Source organism: Colletotrichum paranaense (assembly GCF_030867605.1).
Source record: "Colletotrichum paranaense strain IMI 384185 chromosome Unknown Scaffold_11.1, whole genome shotgun sequence".
Classification (NCBI taxonomy): domain Eukaryota; kingdom Fungi; phylum Ascomycota; class Sordariomycetes; order Glomerellales; family Glomerellaceae; genus Colletotrichum; species Colletotrichum paranaense.
In genome coordinates, this window is record NW_026848969.1 from 1,052,839 (window position 1) to 1,075,868 (window position 23,030).

The window sequence follows — 23,030 nt, forward strand, 5'->3', positions numbered from 1 at the left end:
CCAGAGACAGCCCTGTTGTACGAGTGTATTTGGTATGCGGTATAGGCTTTCTTGATAATTTCCCGTCCGCTTCGTTTGAGCGAGGACCGTTCTGCGTGCTGTGTGTGCTCTGTTTTTCTTTATTTTTTCGTCTCATCATGTGAATATCTCCGCCCCCCGCTTCTATTCCGCCTCTATCTCTCCCCCCGGTGATGGGGGCGGGAGCTTGGTGGAAAGAATGACTCTTGTACTCTGTTGACTGCGTATAATGTCATGTCATGTTGTTGGAGGTGCGGAAAACCCGAGGTTTTGTGACGACTTGAAGTTTGGATCGACCGGGAAAGGAAGGTACGGGAGACAGGGTATAGGACATCAAGACATACGCATACAGAGAGACGTCTTTGCTATGTTGCCATCTTGAAGACGCACGTACACTTGTCCTCTATCTCTCTCTTTCTTACAGTCTCTCACCCACTCATCCCGTCCAACACCCCCATTCATCCGTCGTGGAGAGTTTGGGCTTGCGGGGGCGGGGCAGGCAACAGAAGAACGGCATAAAGGAATAGGACAAGTTGAGATAGCTACCTCTCACCCCATGCGTACGGTGCCATTATGTGCGTGCGCACGCACGTTTAAATGGTGCCATGGTCCGATGGGGTGATGTAGGAAAGGCAAAAAATGGCAAGAACGGCACGTGGTGTTCTTTTTGGGTTTCCCGCTTCCTGGTCCTCATCGAAGTTCCAACATCACCATCCCCCCCCCCCTTCTCTATCCCACCCGTCCCCCGCTCTTTGCAGGTGCAGAGAGATAGGTTCTGCAGGAAGCTTGGGGAAACAATGGTAAACAACGGGAAACACAGACCTAGAGGAATGGTGTCATGAGCAAGGGGTTGGAGAAACCGAGGGATACCTACCTAGATGAGCGGTGTACGGTTCGGAGTCACGGAGGATGCCGTGATACAGATTTCACCTACCTTTTACCTCTGCCACCACTCTCACGCTTCTGCTTCAACCTCTCATCTTGGATGCTTGGACTATCAAAAACATGGTAAGTGGTAAGCTCACCGAGTGCCAGCAGGGGGCCTGTTTAGCGTCGCCAGCCTGTTTGTTCTGTGCTCTCCAACGGCACTGGACACGGAATATATGAAATTTACATCCCATCTCGACTCTGACCTCGGATTTTCGATAGTGTACTCCGTAGCCTGGTCAGTGTAAGCCAACGCCCGCACGCTAGGTTAGCTATCGTGGTATGCTACGTATATCCGTGTAAATGCCTGGCAGGCTGGAAAGCATGGGGGTGTTTATCTCCTACTTAGTGGTAGATGGACGGAAACCGACCCCCAGACCCGATAACAACGGGAAAGCCCCCGCATCTGGAGCCGTAGCAGCAGTCAATGAGAGTCTAGAGAGAGAACGAGGCCCAGATGCAATGGGCTCAAGTGATGTCCTACTCCCGCAAGACATCGAAATGACACCTCGGATACTTTGGACAAAAGGCAAGGTACCAAACCCCAAAGCTTGAGGTTTCGACTACTCATCTTATCCAAACAAAGCCTCGACCAAACCCAGCCAAGGTAGCTACATAGAGCTAGGAGAGATATGCTATCGGGTCCTTTCCACCACGAACCGCCACCCACTATCCTCAATCACTTTTTCGTCAACCATTATCATCAATCCATCCCCTTAACCCCCCCTGGGGTCCTGGGCCCTTACCCCCCCCCCCCCCAAAAAAAAAAAAAGAACCCTTGCATCTTGCTTGCTGTCAAGTCATTCCGTCGTCAATCCCCCCCCCCCCCCCCCCCCCCCCCCCCCCCCCCCCCCCCCCCCCCCCCCCCCCCCCCCCCCCCCCCCCCCCCCCCCCCCCCCACCCCCCCCCCCCCCTCCCCCCCCCCCCCCCCCCCCCGCACCCCACCCCCCCCCCCCCATTCCCCCCCCCCACCCCCCCCCCCCCCCGCCCCCCGGTGCCTCCACGCCTCCGTGCCTCCGTGTTTCCATGTTTCCCCCTTGCACGTCTGATCTATACAGAGTAGTCCGTAGTCCCGACTCCTAGGTAGACCACTTCTAACACAGTAGAGAGTCTGTAGTGCATATAGTCCGCCCCCCCATCGTCGGCCGCCAAGACGGCAAGCAGCAAACACCCTCGGCATTCGAGGGGTTGGACTCGCCGCATCCACGCACCAAACGTATCGTGGGGCATCCCATCTCCATCTCCATATGCCACCTCCATCGAAGGAGGGGGGCAAGTGTCACTCTGCCGTGCCATGCGTCTGCCCGCACAGCAGGTCCAGTCCTCTGGGTTGGCCTTTCCCCGCTCTGCGCGTGGCACATCAGAAAAAGGAAATCCGAAAGGAAAACCTTGGTCCTACGCAGTACGGGATACTTGGGGGAAGAAAAAAGAGGGGTTGTCGTGTCGTATGTGTGGGAGGCACTGGGAGGCAATGGGAGGCGAGAAGGAAGAGGAGGAGGATCTGCAGAGTCCCTCCCCCGACTACCGGTTGCAGCATGCAGATGGCCAATGACGAGCTCGGGGACCGAAGCCTCACCTGCTCCAATCGTGCCAACGTCATCCAATCCAACCCCCCGCCTTTGAGCTGCCGGACCTTGGAAACCTCAACGACACCCATTGCCTCCTGAGTCTCTTATGCACTCAAGGTACAGACAACTAAGAGTGACAGTAAGGAAAAGAGGCTCCGGACCTTTGGGTCAATGGCAAGACAGCCTCTTTAAAGATCGCGGCTTAAAGTTCATGCACAACACCCGCCTACAACGCATGTACAAAGTAGACTGTTATTACAAAGGGTATATTCTTGATGGTCTGACCTATTTCTCTCCACTAGTCCACACTACGCCCCACCTGATGATTCGTGAATTGGGAACCGCCCCGTTGGAATCCTCCTTGTAGGTTCTGCCATTAGGGTGGTGAAAATTTCGGCCTGGACTTTCCCATCGTCTCAGGCCACGACCTCGACGAATGGTTCCCAGCTGTCGTGAAAAGCATGCCGACTACCATCGTCTTCCTGGTCGGTGACGGACGGCCTCACAATCTTTCTTGTGTAGGACAGCCTGGGGCCGGCCTCGTGCAACCTTTGCCCGCTTCGGCGTCGCAGTCTGTTCCCAATGAAACCTCTACAGTGTAACCCTTCCAATGGTAGGCACACTGGCTCAAGAATCAGTTGCTGGGATGCCACGATCTAGCCGTCATCTTTTCAGGCCTTTTACAGTGCTTCTTCGGGTAGGCGTGGTTCAGCGATTCCTTCGTGTTTTGCTGAACTCCTCGGGTATCGATCCGTCACCTCTCCCTGTGCGTCTTTCCAACTCTTCCCAAGACCACGAGTGTCTTCTATCCAATGACTTGTCTTGCCCCCTCTTTGCCCAATACTCCCCTTTCCTTCGGCTTGGGGCTGTGACCTCTTCCTTTCTTGCCCCTAAGGAAGCCGAATACGCCGCTTGAGCTCTCAGATTTGCCCTCGCTGATGGCGTTGGCATCTGTCGGCAGCGTAGCATCCTGCCGGGCGAGATCAGACCAGCTGCCGCCACCGTCCAACGTAACCTGCATGCCGCCTGTCGGGCTGGTGACCCTCTTTCCTGCAGCTGGCGGTGCCGCTCGTTGATTAGAATATTCGCTGGGATAATACGGTATCGGAGGCGGCTTAGATACTGGTCGACGGGGAACACCGGATTGACTGCTGCCCGGCCGTCTCTCCAGGCTCGAACTCTTGCGTAATGGTCCTGGGGGTGGCATAGGTCTTCCTCCATTCGTGGCCATTGCTGCCGGTGTAGCCTCATCGGTGGTCAACGCCTGGGGCTGGTTCATGTTGACCATATCACCGTTAACGTATCCGCCCTCTTCACCTTGGCCGGTAATCCTACTGTCATTAGTACCTGTGTAATTGACTGTGAAGGTTTGCAAAGCTTACTTTTTGTACGCAGCCAGCGTGTAATCGAATGGACGGAAGTCGTTTTCAATCATGCGGTAAAGCTCGTCTTCGCGGATCTCCTTGTCTGAAGCGTCCTCTTTTAACCGCTCGCGAGGCTTCTGTCGTCGGGCCCGCGCTTCCAAAGGAGCCTCCTCCAAAAGCAACTCCTCGAGGTCGTACGTAGCATCAAAATTTGTCTTGTCCGCGGCGGGAACGAAGACTGGCTCAATCTCTTTTCGCTCCAGCGCCTCAAAATCAATCATCATGAAGAATTCGTGCTTCGTAAAGCTCTCCCATGTCGCACCCATTCGTTGATCACGGTTCGAGTCCAAGGCATCGCGGATGGCATATAAACAGGGTAAGCTGACGGGTGGCGAAGTGATGGGATATTTCGGGTTGGCGAGTTGAATTTGCTGGCTAAGGGTGCTTTCCGAGTTGCCGTCGAATGGCCTCTATAGGAAGTTGTCAGTCATTGTACCAGCGGTGCATCTCCCCAAAGACGAATTGACCCACCTTGTTGTATATGCATTCGTAGAATAGCACACCGAGCGACCACCAATCTGCACGAACATCGTAGCCCTTACCAGCGTACACTTCGGGAGCGAGGTAGGCCAGTGTACCCGATTTGCTGGACAAAACCTTGCCGGGAATGATATCGGAGGCGACATTCTGACTCGATCAGCATTTGGGCGTGCCAAGAAATGTTTCCGTCAGAACTTACAAAGTCGGTCAAATGCACGTGTCCATCGGCATCAAGCAGGACATTGTCGGGTTTCACATCGCGATGGATAATGTTTTGGCTGTGAATGTAGCGGAGTGCACATCCCAATTCAGCAATCCAGAACCGCACTGCGTCTTCGGTAAAGGTCTTTCTCGAGATATGGAATCGTAGATCACCTCCGCTCATCAGATCGACAACCAGATACCTGCACGATTGGTGTCAGTTGGATGCATCAAGCATGGCCGGTAAAAGGATTGGTCCCACATGTATTCGATGTCTTGGAAACTGTATCGCAAGTTGCAAATGAACGGATGGTTCACGTGCTCGAGCATCCGGCGCTCTCGTATGATGTTGCGCACACTTTCGGATCGTACGACTATTCTCAGGGACCCGATATCAGTATCGAAGACATTGCATCAAGGTTGTGCATCGCGTTTGGGTTGGGGAGGCGTGTCGAGGTGGAAGGAGTAGTGAGGCGGTGTGTACCTTCATCTTTCCGGATGTATTTCAGGGCAAAAGACAAATTGGTGTCTTTTCTCTCGACGATGCGCACTTTACCAAAGGCGCCTCGGCCGACTACTCGCAGCAGACGGAAATGGTTGAGGTTGACTAAATGGCGGGAAGGATAACGATTAGCTTGGCAACGGGAGATGGAGCAATTGAGGTAGCGATGGCGGCGGTTATGGTGATGGTGGGGGAGGGGGGGGGGAAGAGGCGAGATGGAGCCCAACCAAGACTGCGCGGTGCAATGCAGATGCAGCAGCAGTAGCAGGTAGGCAGCCAGTGTGTTCCCGGTGGCGGTTGGTGTTGGCAGAGAATGTGTGATGTTTGTGTAATGTGTAGGTCGTGGTGGTTTGTCGTAGTGGTTTGCGTTGGTTATGGTGGTTTCCCGGTGTGTTCGATGTGCTATGCAATGAATCCAGCGAGGGGAGGTGTTCGAGACATACCTTCGCCATCCAAGTCGATGGGCTTGCCCTGGCTGTTGCCCATTTCGACGGTGCAGTCGTCTTTTCAATGGCGTCTCACGTCTGCACTTTTGTTGGATTCGATCTTACGGGAAAAGGTGACGACTCGAGCGCACCATGATCCAAACGGGGGGCGGTGAATAATTTTTGGGACGAAGGTCGACTGGTGGTGGTGGTGGTGGTGGTTGTGATGGAGGTGGACGTAGGATAGGTAGGCGTAGACGTGGACGTGAACGGGGGAAAGAGACGCGGATGGAGGAGGGCGGGCGGTAAATGGGAATTCGGGGCAGATGCGTAAAACGAGAGAGGAACAAAATGGCAAGGAGCGAGAAAGAGAGACAAGAGAAAGAGCGCCGGCAACAGAAATGGAGGCAGATAGATAGGAGTGGAGTCTGTTGCAGTCAGCTGGCACGGGGTGACAGGGGTGCGAGGGAGGATAGAGGGCCAGTTGCCTCGAATGACGGTGTCAAAATCGGGGACCTGTACCTACCTACTCCGTAAGGTACTTCTCCGAGGTACTTTGTATGCTATGGTACTTTGTCCTTCAACTACCTCTTACCTTCTCTCTTCAGGTTGTCCAAGGCAATGGAGGTACCGATGGATACCTTGCAGACAACAGAATGGGAAAGTAAAGAAGAGAGCCGTCTGAGGTGGTGCTTGCCTTGTTCGCTGTCCAGTAGGTACGGAGGAAGGTAGGTACTGTGTGTCTGGTCCTGCTTGCTGCAACAGAAGGGGGAGGGGAGGGATAATACAGAGGGGAAGGGGCAATAGGATAGGATAGGATTGTACCGAGTCTGAGTGAATGAATGAGAGGGGGGAAGGAGGGAAAGAGGGCCGGATAGGATAGGCCAGACCAGGTCGAGGGTACCCCCAAAAAGAGAGAGAGAGAGCGAGCGACACGGGGCGTGGGAGACCGGGCAGGGGGCTCAGAAACCAAGGTACTGCAAAGTACCAGAATCACGGCAAAAAGGCGCGCCGGATACTATACTATTCAGTATCTTATTTCCTGTGTATGCAATCGAGGGTAATGATCCTAGGCAAGGTATGTAAAGTAGGTATCTCTCTCACGTAAATCCGTATTGACTGGATGAAATTTTGGAAACCGAAGAAAGAGTTGAGGCGGGAAGCAGAACAGAGAAGACCCAGACACATGGACGCAAGACCAAAAGAAAGCAGGCTCAAGCTACTTTTTGTCCTTCCTCCTCATTACGCTGAGGCCCAGGCCTGGATTTCCAATTTGGCCAGCATGGGCAAATCAGAAAAAGGAGAAACATGCACTTCCAGCCTTTACCTCGTCATCTCTTTCTCCTCGGAATGCCTCTACGAAACCAAGGCAAGGTATTTGACATGCGGTGAGCACGAGTTCACAACATCATCTTCCATCGCTCTTGTAACTCTATCTGGTTACTCCAGGGGCAATGAGGCAGGGCAAGGCAAAATACCGTAAGGTTGGGCCACCTCAAGTTCGCCTCAAGAAGGACTTTCAACCGCCGCCGGCAACAAGAAAGGAAACAAGAGGAAGAAAGAACAAGCAGCCGCCACGTCGTTGTCCTGCGCTGTCACAAATTCGAAGCCGCCCCCAAGCACTGGCTCCCGGTGGGGGGTAGGTACAAACACTGGCACGGATGGTATCCCACAGTCCCTACCTCTAATTCCATGTGCCGTGCTCGTACCTTACCTTGCGGTGAAGGCCCAGATCAGGCCGGCTGATGCTAGCCAGCCCAATGAAATGGGGAACAAGTAAGGCAAGGCATCATCGGCAAGGGCCAGGCAAAATCATAGGTAGCATAGTACACCACGATAGCTCGCTCCGGACGGTACGTGTGCCATCCACATAACCTTACCGCATCTACCGCGATGAGGTACCTCGCTCGCGTGCTCGAGGTTGTGCCCGTGAGCTTGCTGTGAACCATGGAAAAGTGTGGGCAAGACACGGCTACATTTCTGAATGGCCCTGTTCAATGGAGCCCGAACCTTTCGCGGCATCTTTTTACTTGATGGGAAGAATACTTACGCTGCTACTCTGTACGTTAAACGCCCATATCAGGCCATATTCAAGACTCAAGAGAACGCTGGTCCTCTAGTGTCGGCGACTACTTGGGACCATGATTAATATCTTCTGCCCGTCTCGTGTCTGTGAACGCAATTGGGACGCAACGCCGCGTCCGCGTTCCCATGCGGGATTGGGTTTCCCGGCTGTTGAAGTTGTACTTGTTTCTTTAGCTTTTGCTTTTTGGCGGCTCGATTTCCGGCGCCGAGGCTACCTGCTTTCTCCCGCCGCTGGGACCCTACTACCAACTAAAGCAGTGAGTCTACGGATACCTACATACATGACTCCGGATACCTACCTTACCTATCTGCATGGCAAAGCACCTCATGGTGAGAAAAGCAAAAAAAGAGACGTAAAAGACGCCGGCCCAGGATGGACGCAGAATCGAATCGGTCATGTATGTCAACTAAGGTTAGGTCAGCTCTAGTGCAAGCTTGCTTTTTGCTCCAGGTTCATTGATAGCGTGCCGACGTCCCTTCGGCTGAGAGTTTCCTTCTGAGTTAGCATGTGCGGATCACGTACATTTGATGCATGCTAAGGTACGGATAGTAGTGTAGAGCACCTCCAGTAATACTGTACGGTGTGAGTCCCTTTCATCCTCATGCTCCCCTCACCTCAGTCTTTTGGTCCATCTCTTCATCACGTTGTTCTATTCGTGCGTTGGAATTGCAAAGTGGGAGGTGGGTGGGCGGGTTGCTTTGCGAATGGCAGGGGGGGAAAACACAATGGGAATGGACGTGGGAGTCGGAGTGGGAGCGAAAGTGGGAACCGACAGGCTTGTGCAACGAGGCAGGGATCATGGACCGAGTAAAATGGTTCAGTCTCTCTCAGTCTCTCCAGAGGAAACCAGCCTCTAGCCTTCTAGGCCCAATTTCCAGTCTCCAGAAAGAGAGAGAGAGGAACTGCTGTTTGCTCCTCATCCTCGGCCAGGGAGCATGCACGATGGGATGATGCTGGTAGGTAGTAAAGCAACGCAACATCCTGCAGCAAACCGAGATACCCTGATCCTGCTGTTTGTGTCCTTTCTTCTTCTTTTCGTTACTTTCCTTTAGCTATCTTTCTCTCTCCGTGCCTCCCAGTCTCCCCGATTACGCCTCATGTACATGCCATGGTACCGTGTCATTCCTCAGTAGCACTGCAAGACAGGACAGGGAAGGAGACGGGCCCTTGCGAGAACTGGCCCGTTCCCCAGATTAGAGAACCCGAGACTCTCTTGGGGAAAAAAGAAAGCAACGACAAGACAGCCACAGACCGATCCCAAGACGCAAAGAATGCCAATGGAGGCCCTGGACCTGACCAGGTTACCAGGCAAGTGTGAAGCGCGATCAGCAAACAAGCAAAGCAAAGCAAATCTCCTGCCCGGGGGCCGGGAAGGAACGAAGAGGGAAGAAAAAAAAAAGAAGAGACAAAGAGGCGTCAGGTTTCGGATGGTTCTGGTTGAGAAGACGACGAAGAGCTTTCCAGAAACGAGCACAATAGGAAAATGAAGTCACCGCGGGATCTTTCCTAGTACCGGCCCTTTGATTTATGATCGTTGGTACGAAGTATGAGATGGCGAATGCCATTTCATTTCCAACCAAGCCACATTGCGGCGGTGGTGGCAGTGTAGTCAACGGGAAAAGGTAGAGCATGTGAGCAATGGAAGGAAAGCCGAGAAGAAAGGGCCCATCAGATGGAAACCTGTAACAAGCGACCGTTTGTTTCTTCCCCTGGTCATCAGTGGTTGACTGGGGCCGTTTCCATTTTGCTTTTGTGACGCGGCTGTCCACTGAAATCAAGCAGAATACGACACTGTGTCTTTGAAATGGATCCAAGGGTCTTTGAAGCGGCGCTTCCCGGCCCTCGGTCTCTGCGCGGGCAACAAAAGCAAGGTGATGTTTGGTGAGGTACCTCATCAACGTTGCTGTTGCATGTCAGAGGATATACGTGGACCGTACGGCAATGTAAGGTACAAAGTAGCGGAAGTATCCGCCAGGAACGGATACCTACACGTGAGCTCTCATGTGTTCTTGGGATTGGCAGCGTCTTATTGGCCCGGTCGGAGTGCCCGCGATGAACATACAAGAGGGTAAATTAGGGAGGAGCTGTCCACCTGAGGTCCATGGTTCAGCCAGGAGCAGCTCGTCCGGTGCAAACTTGAAATGGCGTCTGGACTCTGGACTCTGGAAGCCTGCTGAGACGGGCAAGTACTCCAAGGTATCCACATGGTCCGAAGTATCCTCGAGGCCGCGCCTGCTGTGATTTGTCGGTTTCCTTGGGCGCCCTGGGACCTTCCGAGGAGCGTGCGCCTGTCGCCAAAGTGAGTTGGATTGGACCTTCCGACGAGGGAACCTCCCTCATGTGTAGGTACGCCGTATAGTCCTTCAGAGTTCCGTCCAGTCTTTCCTACTGAGGTACCTGCCTATACAGATGTTTCCATCAGATGTCAAGGTAAGGTAGGTACGGATATTCACAACTAGTTCCAGCAAGAGAAGAAAGATGATTGTGCCTCCTTTCGTAGACAATTCCTGCTGACTGCTTCGTCGCATGGTACGTACGTTCAATCGCACATCACTTGAGGGCCTTAACCATCATTTCCTCGGATAGTTGCAGAATCAGAATGTTTACCCCATGACATCGACTTCACATTGGATAGCAAGTCTGTACCGAAAGGGCACAACGGTGCGTCTGTCTATTTCTGCGTCGGCACCGGGGCTCAACCAAACTTTGAAGCTGCTCTTTCGGTAACATTGGGCTCGAGACTCGATTTGAAACGGGCAGCTCGAACGAACATCCAGTCGATTTCAAGCATCAACTGGACCAGCAGCCGCCAGCCTCGACCTGACCAAATCCGTAGTGTCTCTCGATGTCCGCATAACCTTCCGCATCTACCTTAGACCATCCTGCCTCTGTCTCTGAGGTCTGAGCCTGGCCAACAACGAATTGGGGCAAAAAGTCCCAAGAACGACAAAGTCCATCGCACTAGCTGGACATCGGAAGAAGCTAATTCTTGCCTCAGCCCGCAGGCACATCATCCGCTCCCCCGCGAGCCTTGCCAGCTGCAGCCATGGCCAGTCATGACAAGAGGGCACAACGCACGCGGCGTCCCACGCCATGCCCGCCGCTCAGATTGAGGTGCCGTCGCCACGAGGCCAACCGCCGATGAACTGCCCCGGGTCTCGAACGGACCTTGGCCTAGCGAGCCGGCCGAGTCTCGAGCATCTCGGTCCTCCAGCCTAGGAACTTTAGCTTTCCATGCTGTCTTTTTTTTTCTTCGATGGATCCATCTTGGGCCTGTTCCGAGCTTCCGAGTGTACAACGTTTCTATAGCATTCATCATGAACGTAGCGGAGCTACCGGAGCATTGAAGATCCGCAATGCCACAAATTATCGGTCGTCGGATCTGCTGACAAGTAGCAACATGCTTGGATCAAGACGCTGGAATCAATACCTCGATCCATCTAGTCAGATCCACTATTGGCACGAAAACGCAGTCCTGGAAACCAACAACCCAGAGAGCATGGAAACCCAGCGTCAAACTAGCGCATTCCCGCATTCCTACACCCACAGAAGCTGACACAGAAAACACGGATGCTACTACAGCCAACTGCATCCCGCCCTGCAAACGGGCGGCGCATAGGAGCGTTGCCGCTTTCAGGCCAGGTTAATATGTAGGCGGCGACAATTCAATGTGGCATCCTTGCCAGCCACGTGCGAAGAATGTGCAGCCGTATCCGTATCCCACCTCCCGCAATCTTGCTTGGAGTTTTGGGCCGCTCGGCCGCAAACTCGATTACAGAGGCCCAACTGCTGGCCATGGCAAGCCACCGTGACAACACTTTTCAATTTATGAGTACGGCCCAGAATATCGTATCATGGAGCCTCGTCAATTTCGCAGTACCGATGCGTCATCTTGCTAGGTACGACCTCCACTTCCTTCCAGGGCTGGCAGGTCCGACATCCTACGGAGTACGACTCGTGGCCATCGTGGGCCGGACCAACCCTGCAAGAGATGTTTCCCCCCGTCGGCGCGTCTGGCTTTGTGACCGCTACTAATCAGGACTCATCGGCACCGACATTACGCCAAAGCTCGTGCGTAGCCGCCTGTATTCGTGCAATCCACCACGAGACAGGGCTGGTCGACTTAGTAGGGGAATCCCACGGCGAATGCATCCTTTTTGCGCTTCCAACTAGTACTCGGGAATGGTTGTATTGCGTATCTCTTCAACACCAGTTGCATACATCGTGCCGCCATGTTCGCCCTTGACGGACGATGGTTCCACCTTTACAACGACGTGCAGGGCTGGATCAATCCGAGACATTGAGCCGATGTGGTCCATGGAATAGGAACATTGTGCGGCCTTCTGGAAGAATTCTGCCCCTTAGATTTCCTGCCGTCCCAGATTAGCGACTCGTCTCTTTCCCGCCTGTCCTCCACTGGGCCACGCGGGTCCCGATAGGACCCTGTGCAGACGGGACGTCAGCCTCGACATGCTGAGGTGCTGCGATGGTAACCGCTGTCGGAGCAAAAGACCAAACAAGACAGCCTTTCCGTTCAACGCCACGCCCCGTCATGCATGTCAAACATGCACATGTCGAAATATCCAAAATAAGGAGAGGGAAAACCACCCCTTTGCAACCGCCGTAACCCGAAAGAGACAAGTTCTTGTTGATTCAAATCTCGAATATACGCAGTCCCAAATGACAAAGATGCCACAAACAGACTTCCGGTAGCAGCGGAAGGCATGGAAGGCACAGTCTTCTCAACATGCGCAATGCCGACCAGAAAGATCATCCCAACATCTGCAGGCTCCGTTTCAGAGTTCCAACTGGAGGAGCCTACCCGCGAACATCCATCACCGGTCATCTCCGTGTCAAACACGCAACGCGATCCCCTAGGCTCCCCCTTATCCGACATTTGACACCTGATGACACGCTGGCAGCCAGGCAGACCTTCTGCCGTCGCGGCTCACCTGAGGACTTTCCGCCGGCAATAACGTCGTGGTGGACTTTTCTTTGCAGGCCTCGCTTCTTAACGCTGCTGATCCCGCAGATCACATTCAAACCCAAAACAATACTGCCGCGAAAGTCGGCCCCCTTCGCCTAGTCTGGCAGGCCCCATAAGCAGGGGCCAACGGAGCCCCGCGAGTTCCATGGTAGGCCGCACGCATTGGTCGTATCGATTTTTTGACATCTCGACGCGTCTGTCAGGAGCCTCATTTTAAACTAACCCCGTATTCAATATATTTAAGCTTGCCCACCTTCCATTTTTGAAACGGGGTCGCTATTACTGATACTTGGAAGGCTTGATGGCACATGAGAAGTCATGTGAAAGCAACCAAACCTGGGTCCGCAGCGCGACCCTCGACGTTGCATTGTATATTGTGGCGAGCCGGAACAACTGCACGCACACGCCGAATGGCCAGCTGCTGCAGACACAACAATGAGTCTCATGAAATGGGAATATCGGGTGAATGTGACTCGGTCATGTATACGGCCGATCAGCCTCCCTCACGAGTCGCGTGTCGAGAAGCAGAGTGCGACGCTCGATCCCCTGCTTCCATATCAGCAAAAGAGTCGGACTGCTGTCTAAAATGCTTGTTTGAAATTTCTCCGTTTGAAAACTGGTCTCGAGCTCGCCTGGCTAGCGTGGAAACCATGTCAACTTGCTGCATGGCCCTGAATTTGACAATGCATACGATCTCGGCTCTCGCCGGTCAGCCGGGAGACACAAGGCCGTCAGGCTCGCCGCATCAGGGGGGCGGGTGGCATTGCTTACTTCAGGACTATCCGGACGACAAGGCTGTAGAAAAACAAACGATCATCACAAGTAAGTGGTCGTCTTACATACGACATATACCACATTGACATGGACAGATTTTGGATGAATTGGCCAGCAGGATCCTAAACAAGGGTCTCATTTCAGTCCGCATATGGTGTGGCATAAGGTAGTGTCAACCAGTGTTGCGCTTAACCTGAAAATGGTCTACAGTCATCGTTGTCTGCAACCTCATTCTGCACGCGCCATCATCGGCGCTGTGCCGCCTCCTATTTATGTCAAAATGGGATCACACATCCGGGCGTTTGGACTAATATCGTCGAGTCCCGAATCCCGCGAGAATTAGGAGGAACATTGCAGTGGATAACCCGGCTTATGGACAACTTCAAGATCGTTCCTGGAGGAGGCGCAAACGATCGTGGCTTGGTCCTTGTAAAAGTTGTGGACTCAAAGCAATGGGCACCCCGAAAGCCAAGCCTCGGAATTTGCGTGGGTGGTAACGTTAATGTCTGAAAGGATGCAAGTCCGCTTGGCCGACTGCCTTCGGACTTGTCACGCAGCCATCCCGCGCCACCCGAGGTATTCAGCGAATCAGGCACTAATAGGCTCAAGCATCGCTTCGGCCGAGATCTACAGCTTCAGACACGGGGAGCGACAGCGACAGTCAGGCCTTTGCTAATAATGTGCAGAGCAACGACAACATCGCAGCATGGCGTTTGAGCCCCTTGGTCAGCCGCTCCCAACGGCTTAGTCGCTCTTGTTGGACGTGATGCGATCTCTAGCAATCTCAAACGTCAACAGTCAGCATGAAAGAGGAATATTGGGGATGAGGATATTATACTATATCGATCAGACTGCCTCGATGGGATGCAGACATGGCGCAAGTCGACTTTACGACCACAAGACCAATCAATAGTCGTCTAGGCCTTCTCTGTTGCCCGTGGACGAACACGCATGTTGCCAAGTTTCTACCGGATTGGACCGAGATCGAAACGATTTGATAAAGGCAAGCCTTCCATTCAGTGTGTGGCGTCAAGACCAAGTCCGAATGCGGCGCTCTCCAGAGAGCGCCGTCTGGTCAACTCGGCCGTAAACGCTAGACGGCGCAAGATTTTGGATCTTTCCGAACAAACGTAGAAGCTCAAGCTCTTGGCAGGGCATCAACTGTCGGCGATTGAGCCGCTTCAAAGTTGATTTGCTGGTGGTGCAAGGTGACACGAAGAGATCTTGTTAAGCTCACCGGAATAGCTTATGGGTAGCTACAGTATCTAGAGGCACTTGGAAGAGCTAGGTTGGCGCCAGCTCCTGGTCCAATTGCGCGGTATACACATGTCATTCTGTGCTGACTATGCAGTCAGTCCGAGGATGGAGACTTATCATGCAAGTAGGTGGTGAAAATAAGAATGATTATTGATTTGATGAGAATCCGGGGTAAGCCGCAAGTGGCCAGAGTCGCACCTGTCTGGTCTGGCTAAACGTATGGATGACGTCACGGTCCCGAATGAGAGCATCTCGACGTAGCTAAGGTAGCTCCTCCCTCACAGTCCTATGTCGTGATTGCAATTCATTTGCTAACCTCTACGCAGAGTATTTCCATCATTCGGAACCTCAATTCTTCAATTGCCACTACAATTCCACGCCGAGAAAGACGCAGCCTCTCTGGTTCATAACATACTTCTTCGCCCCCCATTACCATAAACCGTAAAACTACAACCACAAAACTACAACCACAAAACCACAACCATGACCTCCCAAGCTCTCCTCCGCACCCTGACCCTCCGCGCAACAGCGGCCCGCACGTCATGCCGCGCCTCGATCCCCGCGACCGCGACGAGACCCTTCACGGCATCCTCGACGACGAGGTTCGCGTACAAGGACACCCAGGACCGCGAGTCCCTGAACCCGGCCTCTAATGAGGGGACCAAGACGGGCCGTGACACGGAGGTGGCGCACGAGAAGGAGGCGTTTGACCCGTCGACGACGCGGCCCAAGGGAGAGAAGAGCGAGGACAGCGGCACGCTTGATGTTAGCGGCGCGAACCAGGCCGCGTCGAAGCCGCAGGGGGATAACCCGGGCGGAAAGGGTGCTGGGCGGAAGGAGGGGGGCGGTGAGGGGAGTAGTGGTGCTGGAAGCGCGCCCAAGGCTGGGAAGGCGTGAGGTTTGCTCTCGTGGAGTGGAAAACTTGGTGTTGGGTTTGTCGTGATGAGAGTGTTGGCGAAGGGGGTGGGAGATTCATGGCGAGAAGGAAGGGGGTTGGGATTGACTGGGAGGTGAGGAGGAAGGTGGCATGGCATGGCATGGCAGAGGTGGTAACGGAAAATATCAGTATCATCAGCATCAGGACCGGGAGAGATATCGTTTCTGTCTCGGCTTTTAATTACATGACCATTGAGAAAACACGGAAGGCAGTTTCTGAGCTCACCCGGCATCTTTCTTGGTGCTGGACTATAAACAATTGTGATTGCTTGCCTGCACACAAGACAAAATCTCCATGAAACAGTCACAAGAGCAGAGAAAAGCAAAAACAACAGGAGCCGACCGAGGTTCGAGCGCCGGAGACCTGAAGAGTACGGAGCATCACGCACTAGTCAGCACTTCACGGCTTTCACCCCTCGGTCACCAAGGCCCGATACTTGTTGTTAGGACAGGAAGGCACAAGACTTCTGATAAGGCAGGCCTCCTACCTAGGTGGTTCAAGCCAGATGTGTGTGTGTGTGTGTGTGTGTGTGTGTGTGTATCCTGAGCTATCAATCCCCAGTCCTGATATATACCATGCGCATTACTTAGCTCCCTACCATGGACCTAGATATCTCGTGTGCTATACGTATGGAAATTGAAGGCGGGGCTAGTGTATGTGTGATCCAGGACACCCGAGTGATTCACTACCTTGACCGCCTGGGATATGACCTACCCGCCGCAGAATACTCATCAGACAGCCTCGCGAGGCTCCATAGCCGATGAATCATCACCACTCGTCAACAACAAGTACCTGGGCCGTATGGTCGAGGGGTTAATCGGGCTGCAGAGGCCCCGGTTAGGCAGTGAAGACTCCTGTCTATTTCGGGATCCAAGTTCGATTCCTCGATCGGTCGTCCCATTGTTGTTTTTTTGTATTTTTTTGTGTTTCTTTTCCTTTTCTCCCTCGGTTTCCAACTCTTCTCAAGTCGTCGTAATATGCACGGGGAATATCAAATGCAGCCTCAACGCCAAACCACTCACTTCCAATCGAATTCGATATATCCCCTACTCCCCTTCCCACCGCGCGCCTGTCGTCTGCCGATCGTCATGCCGATGATATCTCGTTCTTTCTCTCTCTCTCTCTCTCTCTCTCTCTCTCTCTCTCTCTCTCTCTCTCTCTCTCTCTCTCTCTCTTCTCGCAAATCCCAATCCACACCTAAGCCACACTGGCAGCCTTCAAGCATACAATCCATCAGGATCATCATTCTCCTCATCATCATCCACCACAACAACAGGCTCCTTCTTCTTGGTCAAATCCTTGCGGCACATGGGACAGCTGCCCTTACTCCTCAACCAGGGACTCACGCACTCGAGGTCGAAGCGGTGGCTGCTGTGGCAGGGGAGCTCGACGACGAGCGGGTACTTGTCGTCGAGAAACTTTTCGGCGCAGATCGGGCAGGCCTCGTCTTCCTTTAGGGATTTCTTGGGGACGCGGTCGAGGGAGTCGAGGTACTCGTGGGATACGCCCGGGATCTCGGTGGGCGGGGAGGAGATGTCTGATTCGAGGGCCTCGACTAGGGAAGAGAGGAAGGCTGCGTTTTGGGTGTTGGGCGCGGTGGAGAAGAGGGTTTGGAATTGTTGTTGGAGGAGGGTGTAGAGGGCTGCTGCGTCCACGGGGGTCGGTGTCGCGTGGGGGTTGTGGTGGGCGGCGGCGGCGGCGGAGGCGGCTGCGTGGTTGTCGGTTGTGAGGTTTGAGAGGAAGGAGGTGAAGGAAGACATGTCGATGCGGCGGGTTCCGTCTTGGGTTGAGGGCCCGGGCTTGATGTTGTGCTCGACTGATTTGGGGAGTTAGTCATTGTTGGATTGAGTTTGGGGAGAGCATAGGAGGGTTATTGGTATACCTTCGTATTGTGTAGCCATGGCGGGCGGATGTTCTGCTGCTTCGATTCGGCAGATCTTTCTGTATGATGAGTTTGGGGAGAGCGACGAGGTCAGACTGAGCTCTGGATAGAGGTCCACCGATAGAACCCAGGAATCGAGGTTGGGTTGGAGGACGAGGATGTAGGTGGTTGGCTTGGTTTCGTTGGTTCAAGGATGGAGTCTGCCGCGATGATGTGGCCTAGGCAGTCGTTCGGTGTCGCACGTCTCGGTCAACGCGGGGTGGTGGGATGGACGGGTGGGAGAAATTGGAAAAGGGGAGGGGAAAAGCAGCGAGCTCCAGCCTCCGCGGGGGATTGGAGTCGGAGCCCACCTCGGAGAGCTTCTAGCGTGGAGCTCGGCTGCAGGGATCAGGCACCCCGCGTTAGTCTGGCTCGCCTTGCCTTTGCTTCATCCACCTCTCATCTTGAGCAATCTCACCTAATTATCTCTTCAACTCTGACAAGCCTCCATCTCTGTAACTTCAATGAGATATTCTTCCATGAGATGGCTATAATCGATTGATCTCCTTCAGATTCTTAGGTCATAAAATTCTTCCCAGTGTTGCAAGGTCTCTTCAAAATGTTCATCGGTTGAACGTACGACAGCAGGTACCAAGTCAAAAACGTCCCATCAGAGGAAACTCTACCTCTCGGCTTAGTACAACTTGCTACTCTCCTCGTTATGATTTTCAGGTTCTTCGGAGAGCCGTCACCAAGGTCTTGCTGATGAACGATCTCAATTGAGAGAAATTCCGCATTCTGCAGTCGCGGATTCCGCGGTGGTGGAGTTTACAATTCGGCGGACTGTCCGCGTTCCCCACGTCCGTCCAGTGTGGGCCTTAACGCCGAAAAGGCAAGACTGACACCATTCGTTGTAGATTTACAGGCTGAGTTTGAAAGCTGCCACTGAAAGTTTGAACACCAGTCATCGGAGGCTATCTACCACTGATATTAAATGAGCCAGTCAAAAATATTTAGAAAGAACAATGTTTTGGGGAGGCTTGAGGAGCTCACCAGATCATATCTGGACGGAGAGAGAGAAGATCCACCATCCGGCGTTAAGCAGCCACCGAGCTCTCCGTGTAAGGCGGAGCTCTGCATGACTTGCGGACTTTTCCCAGCTCAAGGTCTTCCGTCTCGGCTTCCTTCCCCCGTCCTTTCCTTTTTCTCTTTCTTCGGTTCTCGTTATCGCTTCGTAGACACCCAAAACGTCTCGTCGGATTTGCGGTCAAAAAAAGGCTGGAAGGACATAGAGCATGACCAAGGTAAGGTAAGGTAGGCAGGGCTTTCTAGCCGAGTACGTAGCTACTAGTCATGTGTGAAGTGTGCTTTGGCATTCTTCAAGTTCATGCAAAGGCCGTTTTGCCTGAATGCGAGATTGTGCTCCACGGTGTAGGTGTAGATGAGTAACCGCCAAGTAAGGCCAATACGGACTTCAAGGTGAACCGTGAACCCCCTCCCTTTCTCAAAATCAGAGATGAAAAGCTCGAGACTCTGCGAACCTGATGTGGAACCCCGAGCGTGGAGAAGCCGTTGTCATGATCCCGAGGCGGTCTCCCCGGCGTCATTCCACATCGACACTACCTTGTACCTACTTCTACTTCTTTTACCGTGACGGCGTTAAGAGAGTGGAGCCTTCTTTGTAATCCAAAGACATCTGCAATAACCTCTATACTTGCACTTTCCGCAGAGGGAGCAACTAGACACTCAAGAGATAAGTGGAAAGCCGCTCCGACCTCCCCTGTCCCAGTTTGAAAGACAAATCATTCCAACTTTTCGCAATCGTCTCTTTCTTTTAGGGTTTCTCTTTCCCCCCGCTGTAGTTCGCAAACACCCCCTCCCCATCAAGTACCATCCTAGTTGTCAACGGTCTCCAGTCGTAGACGCAGGTGCCAACTTGTCGTCATATCCAAGGAACATTGCTCGACAGCCTGCCTCTTCCGCTCCAGCTCGTCAACCAGCACACGCGTCTACTCTCGACCTCTCCGTCTCTTTGCCTAAGACTTACCATCAAAAGGTACAATAGCCTTACGCTTCATCCATCCCTCTGTGCTCAGTCTCGCACTCCCCTCATATAGCCTCGTCTTTAAATCACCACGCCCCCCCTTCTCACGGCCTTGTCTCACCAAGTACACACAGACATTGTAAAGATCAAGCAAGCTTCATTAGGGTTCGAAAAAGCTCCAGCGCCAGCCAAGCTCTCATAAAGCCCGCATCAACCTATCCCACAGACGTCCTGCACTCTGCTCTCGCGCCTCTCTCTCTCAACTTGTTCTCTTCTTCTTCTTCTTTTTCCCACAGACAGGAAAGAAGCGCCAACCGCTGCAGCATCACAGACAACCATACCCGTTTACCACTGCGCCAGACACCCAACCCGTCGGACCCGACATCTTCGTCGTCTCAATCATCTCACCTTTTCTTCTCCTCTCTGTTCCATAGCGACAAAGGGAAAAGCTACGGCAAAAAACAGTCTTACTCCGATCTGATCCAAATTCTAACAAAACAACAACCCCAAACACAACACAATGGCGCACAACGCCGCAGTCATCGGCTCCACCGGCCTCGTGGGTTCCCACATCCTCGGAAACCTCATCACCTCGGAAGCCTTCGCCGCCGTCAACACAATCTCCCGCCGCCCCCCCAAAGCCGGCGGCCTGACCCTCAAGCCCGTCATCGAGCAGGACACATCGGCCTGGCCCCCGAAGCTCGCCGCCCTGCAGCCCACCCCCACCGTCGTCTTCTCCGCCCTCGGCACCACCCGCGCCGCGGCCGGCAGCATCGCCGACCAGTGGAAGATCGACCACGACCTCAACGTCGAGCTCGTCAAAGCCGCCAAGGCCGCCGGCTCCAAGGCCTTCATCTTCATCTCGAGCGGCGGCACCCGCGGCGCGCTGAGCGCTCAGGCGCCCTACAGCAAGATGAAGAACGGCGTCGAGGACGCCATCAAGGAGGCCGGGTTCGACCACGGCATCATCCTCAAGCCTGGTCTGATCTTGGGCGCGCGCGAAGAGAGCCGCGCCGGCGAGGGCGTGTTCCAGTCCGTCGTTCGCGGGCTGGGTATGCTGCACCGGGGAGTGCAGGATACGTTTGGCCAGGAGGCCGAGGTGATTGCCCGCGCTGCTGTGCACGCTGCCGTCCTCGTCGAGCAGGGCAAGGCGCCTGCCGGTCTGTGGGTCATTGAGGCGCCCGAGATTGTGAGGCTTGGGCGGACCGAGTGGAAGCACGGCGCCTGGCCACGGTCTTAGGTCTCGGGGAGGTTCAGACGGGTGTTTGTCAGTGACACCCAAAGAGCCAAGGTCAAGCCTTCTCAGGAGGACAGGTACGCCCCTCGTCGGAATTATTCTTTTCCTCTCCTGGTCTCACGCCATCTGTCTCGTCTCGCGGGATGTTTCAGTGGTATCACGGCGTTCCGGCCAGGTGCTACACTCTGCTTATGGCCCAATGGCATCTTTAATCGTGGTTATGGCGACGCAAGAGACACAGGTCACGGGTATCGCGGATGATGGGTGACAAACGGTTCGGGTGGAGAAAAGCTTGTTTCGTGTGGAATCACGAATCTTGTCTCCATCCGTTGTCAGTGGGAACGTTGAGAGACGAGGCCGTCAGCAACATCGTGATACCTTTTTTTCCCTTTTCCCCTTGTTGATATTGTCGGATTTGATTAGTTTTGCTGGAATTTGTTGATATCCCCTCGTGTAAGAGAAATACCACCCAATTGTCTTTAGATAAACGAAGAAAGTTTGCGTCCAGGCAACAGAATATCATGTATTCATCTACTTATTTATATAATGGATCTACTTCTTGGGAAATGTAGTCAATTGATTGTGCTTCCTATGATCAACCTGCTCACGTCTTACACTTACACGGGACGAATCAATTGAATCTGTGAAAATCATCGGACGAGAGAATAAACAAAGAAGATGACTGCATTGTCATACGGCAGCCCCCCGGCCTGCCTGCTGGCTTGTCCTTCCCCCTCCAAAAGGCAAGAGAGGGAGGCCCCACTGAGGTTGGTTGGCGCAACGTCGTGCCCCTCCCGATCGCAAAATCGATAACGCACCAGGGCAGGTGCACCTTGCACTTGCACCTGCACCCACTCTCCCTCGAGAGCCTTATCGAAGCCGCCCGAATCGCCCGCATTGGACCTTCCGGCTCCAATCAGTCACACCGGAACGACGACCCCTCCATTTCATCCCGCAGCCCCACCACCACCTTCATCTCATCATCGAAGCGGCTCTCTTCTCACCCAATGTCGCAATCTGTCTGACGTTTCTCACTCTCACACTGGGAAAAAAAAATCTTGAGATCTTTTCTTACAGCCGCAAACTTCTTTTCAATGTAAGCTATGCTACCTCGTTGCGTCTGATTCCCCTGAATTAACACATTTACCAGATACCAAGCTCCACCAGGCTTACTGTTGAGAATCTCACTCACTCACCTCGGTGTTGGATTAATCAGCATCGCGACAACCGCACATTTCAACCACCTCTCAACACAGAGGGCAGTGTGTACAAAAAGGAGTCAAGAGAGAGGCCAGGAGAAACCAAAAACAGCAAAGATGGTGGCAACAGAGACAACTCGTCCCCTCATCGTCGGCCCCGAGTCGGGGCCGGAGGCTCCTTACCCGTACAAGATGGAAGGCAAGGTTATCTCTGGCTTCGGTCGGGGGTCCAAGGAGGTAAGTCGGTCACGGCTTTTTCTAAGGCAACCACTTCACCGACGATTTCATCTCTTGCTCTGCTCATTCTCACGATCTTTACACAAAACGCCCCAAACTCACACCCCCATACTTCTTCATCTACCCACCATCCTCCCCGAGCACAACATCTCACCAAACCTCCATCCCAATACTTACCACCCCACCACAGCTTGGCATCCCAACCGCAAACCTCCCCGTAGACGCCTCCCTCACCCCCTGGATCGACACCATAAAATCGGGCGTCTACTTCGGCTGGGCCTCCCTCTCCCTGCCCGCCTCGCACCCGGACCGCGTCGCCGCCCCCGGCACATCCTCCACCGCCGGCGCCGGCCCCGCGCAGCCGCACATCGACTTCCAGCTCTACCCCATGGTCATGTCCATCGGTTACAACCCCTTTTACAAGAACACGGTCCGCTCCGCCGAGGTCCACGTCCTGCACAAGTTCTCCGCCGATTTCTACGACGCCCACATGCGCCTGCTGATCCTGGGCTTCGTCCGCGACGAGCTCGACTACAAGAGCCTCGAGGCGCTGATTGCGGACATCAACACCGATTGCGAGGTGGCCAGGAACTCGCTCGCCAGGGACGCGTGGCACCCGCCCAAGGCGCTGCGGCCCAAGGGCACCGTGGACGGGACGCTCGATGCCAAGTGGTTGGTTGAGGAGCTGCCCAAGGCTTAGGCTCTGCAAAAACGAGAAGCCGAAATCTCTCATGATCACATCACATCCTTGTCTCATTCACCTCTCATGATTATGAAGTCTCTTCACAAAAGGTACACAAACAACAAACAGACGAAGCGTTAGAAATATAGAAGAATGCATTCATTCGAAAAAAGGTTCTGTCTGT

The 23,030-nt window shown here is 53.7% G+C and overlaps 6 protein-coding genes across 6 annotated transcripts; 3 read left to right on the forward strand and 3 right to left on the reverse strand.

Annotated features, from left to right (window-relative positions):
• Positions 1 to 3,318: 3,318 nt before the first annotated feature.
• CPAR01_12671 (uncharacterized protein) lies at positions 3,319 to 5,606 on the reverse strand (the record flags this gene model as incomplete). The annotated part of the gene is made up of 6 exons (XM_060496926.1): positions 3,319 to 3,844; positions 3,896 to 4,347; positions 4,409 to 4,564; positions 4,617 to 4,821; positions 4,881 to 4,992; positions 5,564 to 5,606. 6 exons carry the CDS (start codon positions 5,604 to 5,606, stop codon positions 3,319 to 3,321), a joined length of 1,494 nt encoding a protein of 497 aa, XP_060344459.1.
• A 6,289-nt stretch (positions 5,607 to 11,895) lies between these two features.
• On the reverse strand, positions 11,896 to 12,185 carry CPAR01_12672 (uncharacterized protein; the record flags this gene model as incomplete). Its single annotated transcript, XM_060496927.1, has 2 exons — positions 11,896 to 12,047; positions 12,092 to 12,185. 2 exons carry the CDS (start codon positions 12,183 to 12,185, stop codon positions 11,896 to 11,898), a joined length of 246 nt encoding a protein of 81 aa, XP_060344460.1.
• Positions 12,186 to 15,132: 2,947 nt separating this feature from the next.
• Positions 15,133 to 15,546, forward strand: CPAR01_12673 (uncharacterized protein; the record flags this gene model as incomplete). Its single annotated transcript, XM_060496928.1, has 1 exon — positions 15,133 to 15,546. One exon carries the CDS (start codon positions 15,133 to 15,135, stop codon positions 15,544 to 15,546), a length of 414 nt encoding a protein of 137 aa, XP_060344461.1.
• Positions 15,547 to 16,803: 1,257 nt separating this feature from the next.
• CPAR01_12674 (uncharacterized protein) lies at positions 16,804 to 17,487 on the reverse strand (the record flags this gene model as incomplete). The annotated part of the gene is made up of 2 exons (XM_060496929.1): positions 16,804 to 17,402; positions 17,469 to 17,487. The coding sequence occupies 2 exons, from the start codon at positions 17,485 to 17,487 to the stop codon at positions 16,804 to 16,806; spliced, it is 618 nt and encodes a 205-aa protein (XP_060344462.1).
• Positions 17,488 to 20,011: 2,524 nt separating this feature from the next.
• CPAR01_12675 (uncharacterized protein) lies at positions 20,012 to 20,731 on the forward strand (the record flags this gene model as incomplete). Its single annotated transcript, XM_060496930.1, has 1 exon — positions 20,012 to 20,731. One exon carries the CDS (start codon positions 20,012 to 20,014, stop codon positions 20,729 to 20,731), a length of 720 nt encoding a protein of 239 aa, XP_060344463.1.
• Positions 20,732 to 22,044: 1,313 nt separating this feature from the next.
• On the forward strand, positions 22,045 to 22,864 carry CPAR01_12676 (riboflavin kinase; the record flags this gene model as incomplete). Its single annotated transcript, XM_060496931.1, has 2 exons — positions 22,045 to 22,164; positions 22,355 to 22,864. 2 exons carry the CDS (start codon positions 22,045 to 22,047, stop codon positions 22,862 to 22,864), a joined length of 630 nt encoding a protein of 209 aa, XP_060344464.1.
• Positions 22,865 to 23,030: the final 166 nt, after the last annotated feature.